General features: G+C 52.8%; 1 protein-coding gene across 1 annotated transcript; it reads left to right on the forward strand.

Moving 5' to 3' along the window:
• The first annotated feature begins 7 nt into the window (after window positions 1-7).
• On the forward strand, window positions 8-730 carry LOC108492015 (zinc finger protein 70-like). The gene has a single exon (XM_017803797.1). It carries the CDS (start codon window positions 176-178, stop codon window positions 728-730), a length of 555 nt encoding a protein of 184 aa, XP_017659286.1. The 5' UTR covers window positions 8-175.
• The last annotated feature ends 351 nt before the right edge of the window (window positions 731-1,081 follow it).

The raw sequence follows: 1,081 nt of genomic DNA on the forward strand, positions 1-1,081 counted from the left end.
CCTGGTGGGAGAGGCCGTTTTGAAGGGCTCCCCGGCGCAGGAAGGCAGCGGGGAGGAAAAGGGCCGGAGATCCCCCCGCAGGAGGGGCTCCAAAGCCAGCCCATGGTGTTCTGAGGAGGAAAGAGCCAGCCTGTGCCGGGAAGGCGGCCGGAGCTTGAGCAGGAGCTCCAACATCATGGTCCCAAGGCAACCTCCCGCTAGAAAGAAGCCTTTCAGGTGTTTGGAATGTGGGAAGAGCTTCAAGAAGAGCACCCACCTAATCCGACACCAGCACATCCACACAGGGAAATGGCCCTACATGTGTAGGGAGTGTGGGAAGAGTTTCAGGGACAGGTCCGATCTCCTCAGCCACCAGTGCATCCACACCGGGGAACGGCCCTACACTTGTGGGGAATGTGGGAAGAGCTTCAGGGACAGCTCCAACCTCCACACCCACCAGCGCATCCACACTGGGGAACGACCCTTCAAGTGCTTGGAATGTGGGAAGGGGTTTAGCACCAGCTCACATCTCCTCAGGCATGAGCGGACGCACACGGATGAGAGGCCCTTCCGCTGCACCGACTGCGGGAAGGGCTTCAACCAGAACTCCACCCTCGTCAGGCACCAGCGCATTCACACCAGGGAGAGGCCCTGCAAGTGTGGGGAGTGTGGGAAGAGCTTCGCTCAGAGCTCTACCTTGACCTCACACCAACGGACCCATCAGTGCAGGGCTTCAGGCGTGTGGGATTGAGTGGATACAGAAAAGAACTAACATTCAGAAACATATCTGCTTTGACTTATTTAATAAACCCCACAGTTTGACACATTACTAATATCCATAGCAATTGTGATTTTACTATATATTGTGACAGGCACATGCACATGTGAGCATAAGGACACATGAAATAGGTATTGTAGTTTCTGCAGTTCTTGTGTTGTGGGTGAGGGTAGAGAGGATTCGAGCTAAAAATTGCCTGAACATTTTGAGAGTGCAGAGACATCTGCCTGACCATCACTAGGTATGCTTTGATTTTAAGGCAGAACATGTTAAAGAATGCAATAACTTAAAGCCAGCTGCAGTCTTGAATTTTTGCTCTTTCAG

The sequence above is a fragment of the Lepidothrix coronata genome, unplaced genomic scaffold (assembly GCF_001604755.1).
Source record: "Lepidothrix coronata isolate B3197 unplaced genomic scaffold, Lepidothrix_coronata-1.0 Scaffold4304, whole genome shotgun sequence".
Lineage (NCBI taxonomy): Eukaryota > Metazoa > Chordata > Aves > Passeriformes > Pipridae > Lepidothrix > Lepidothrix coronata.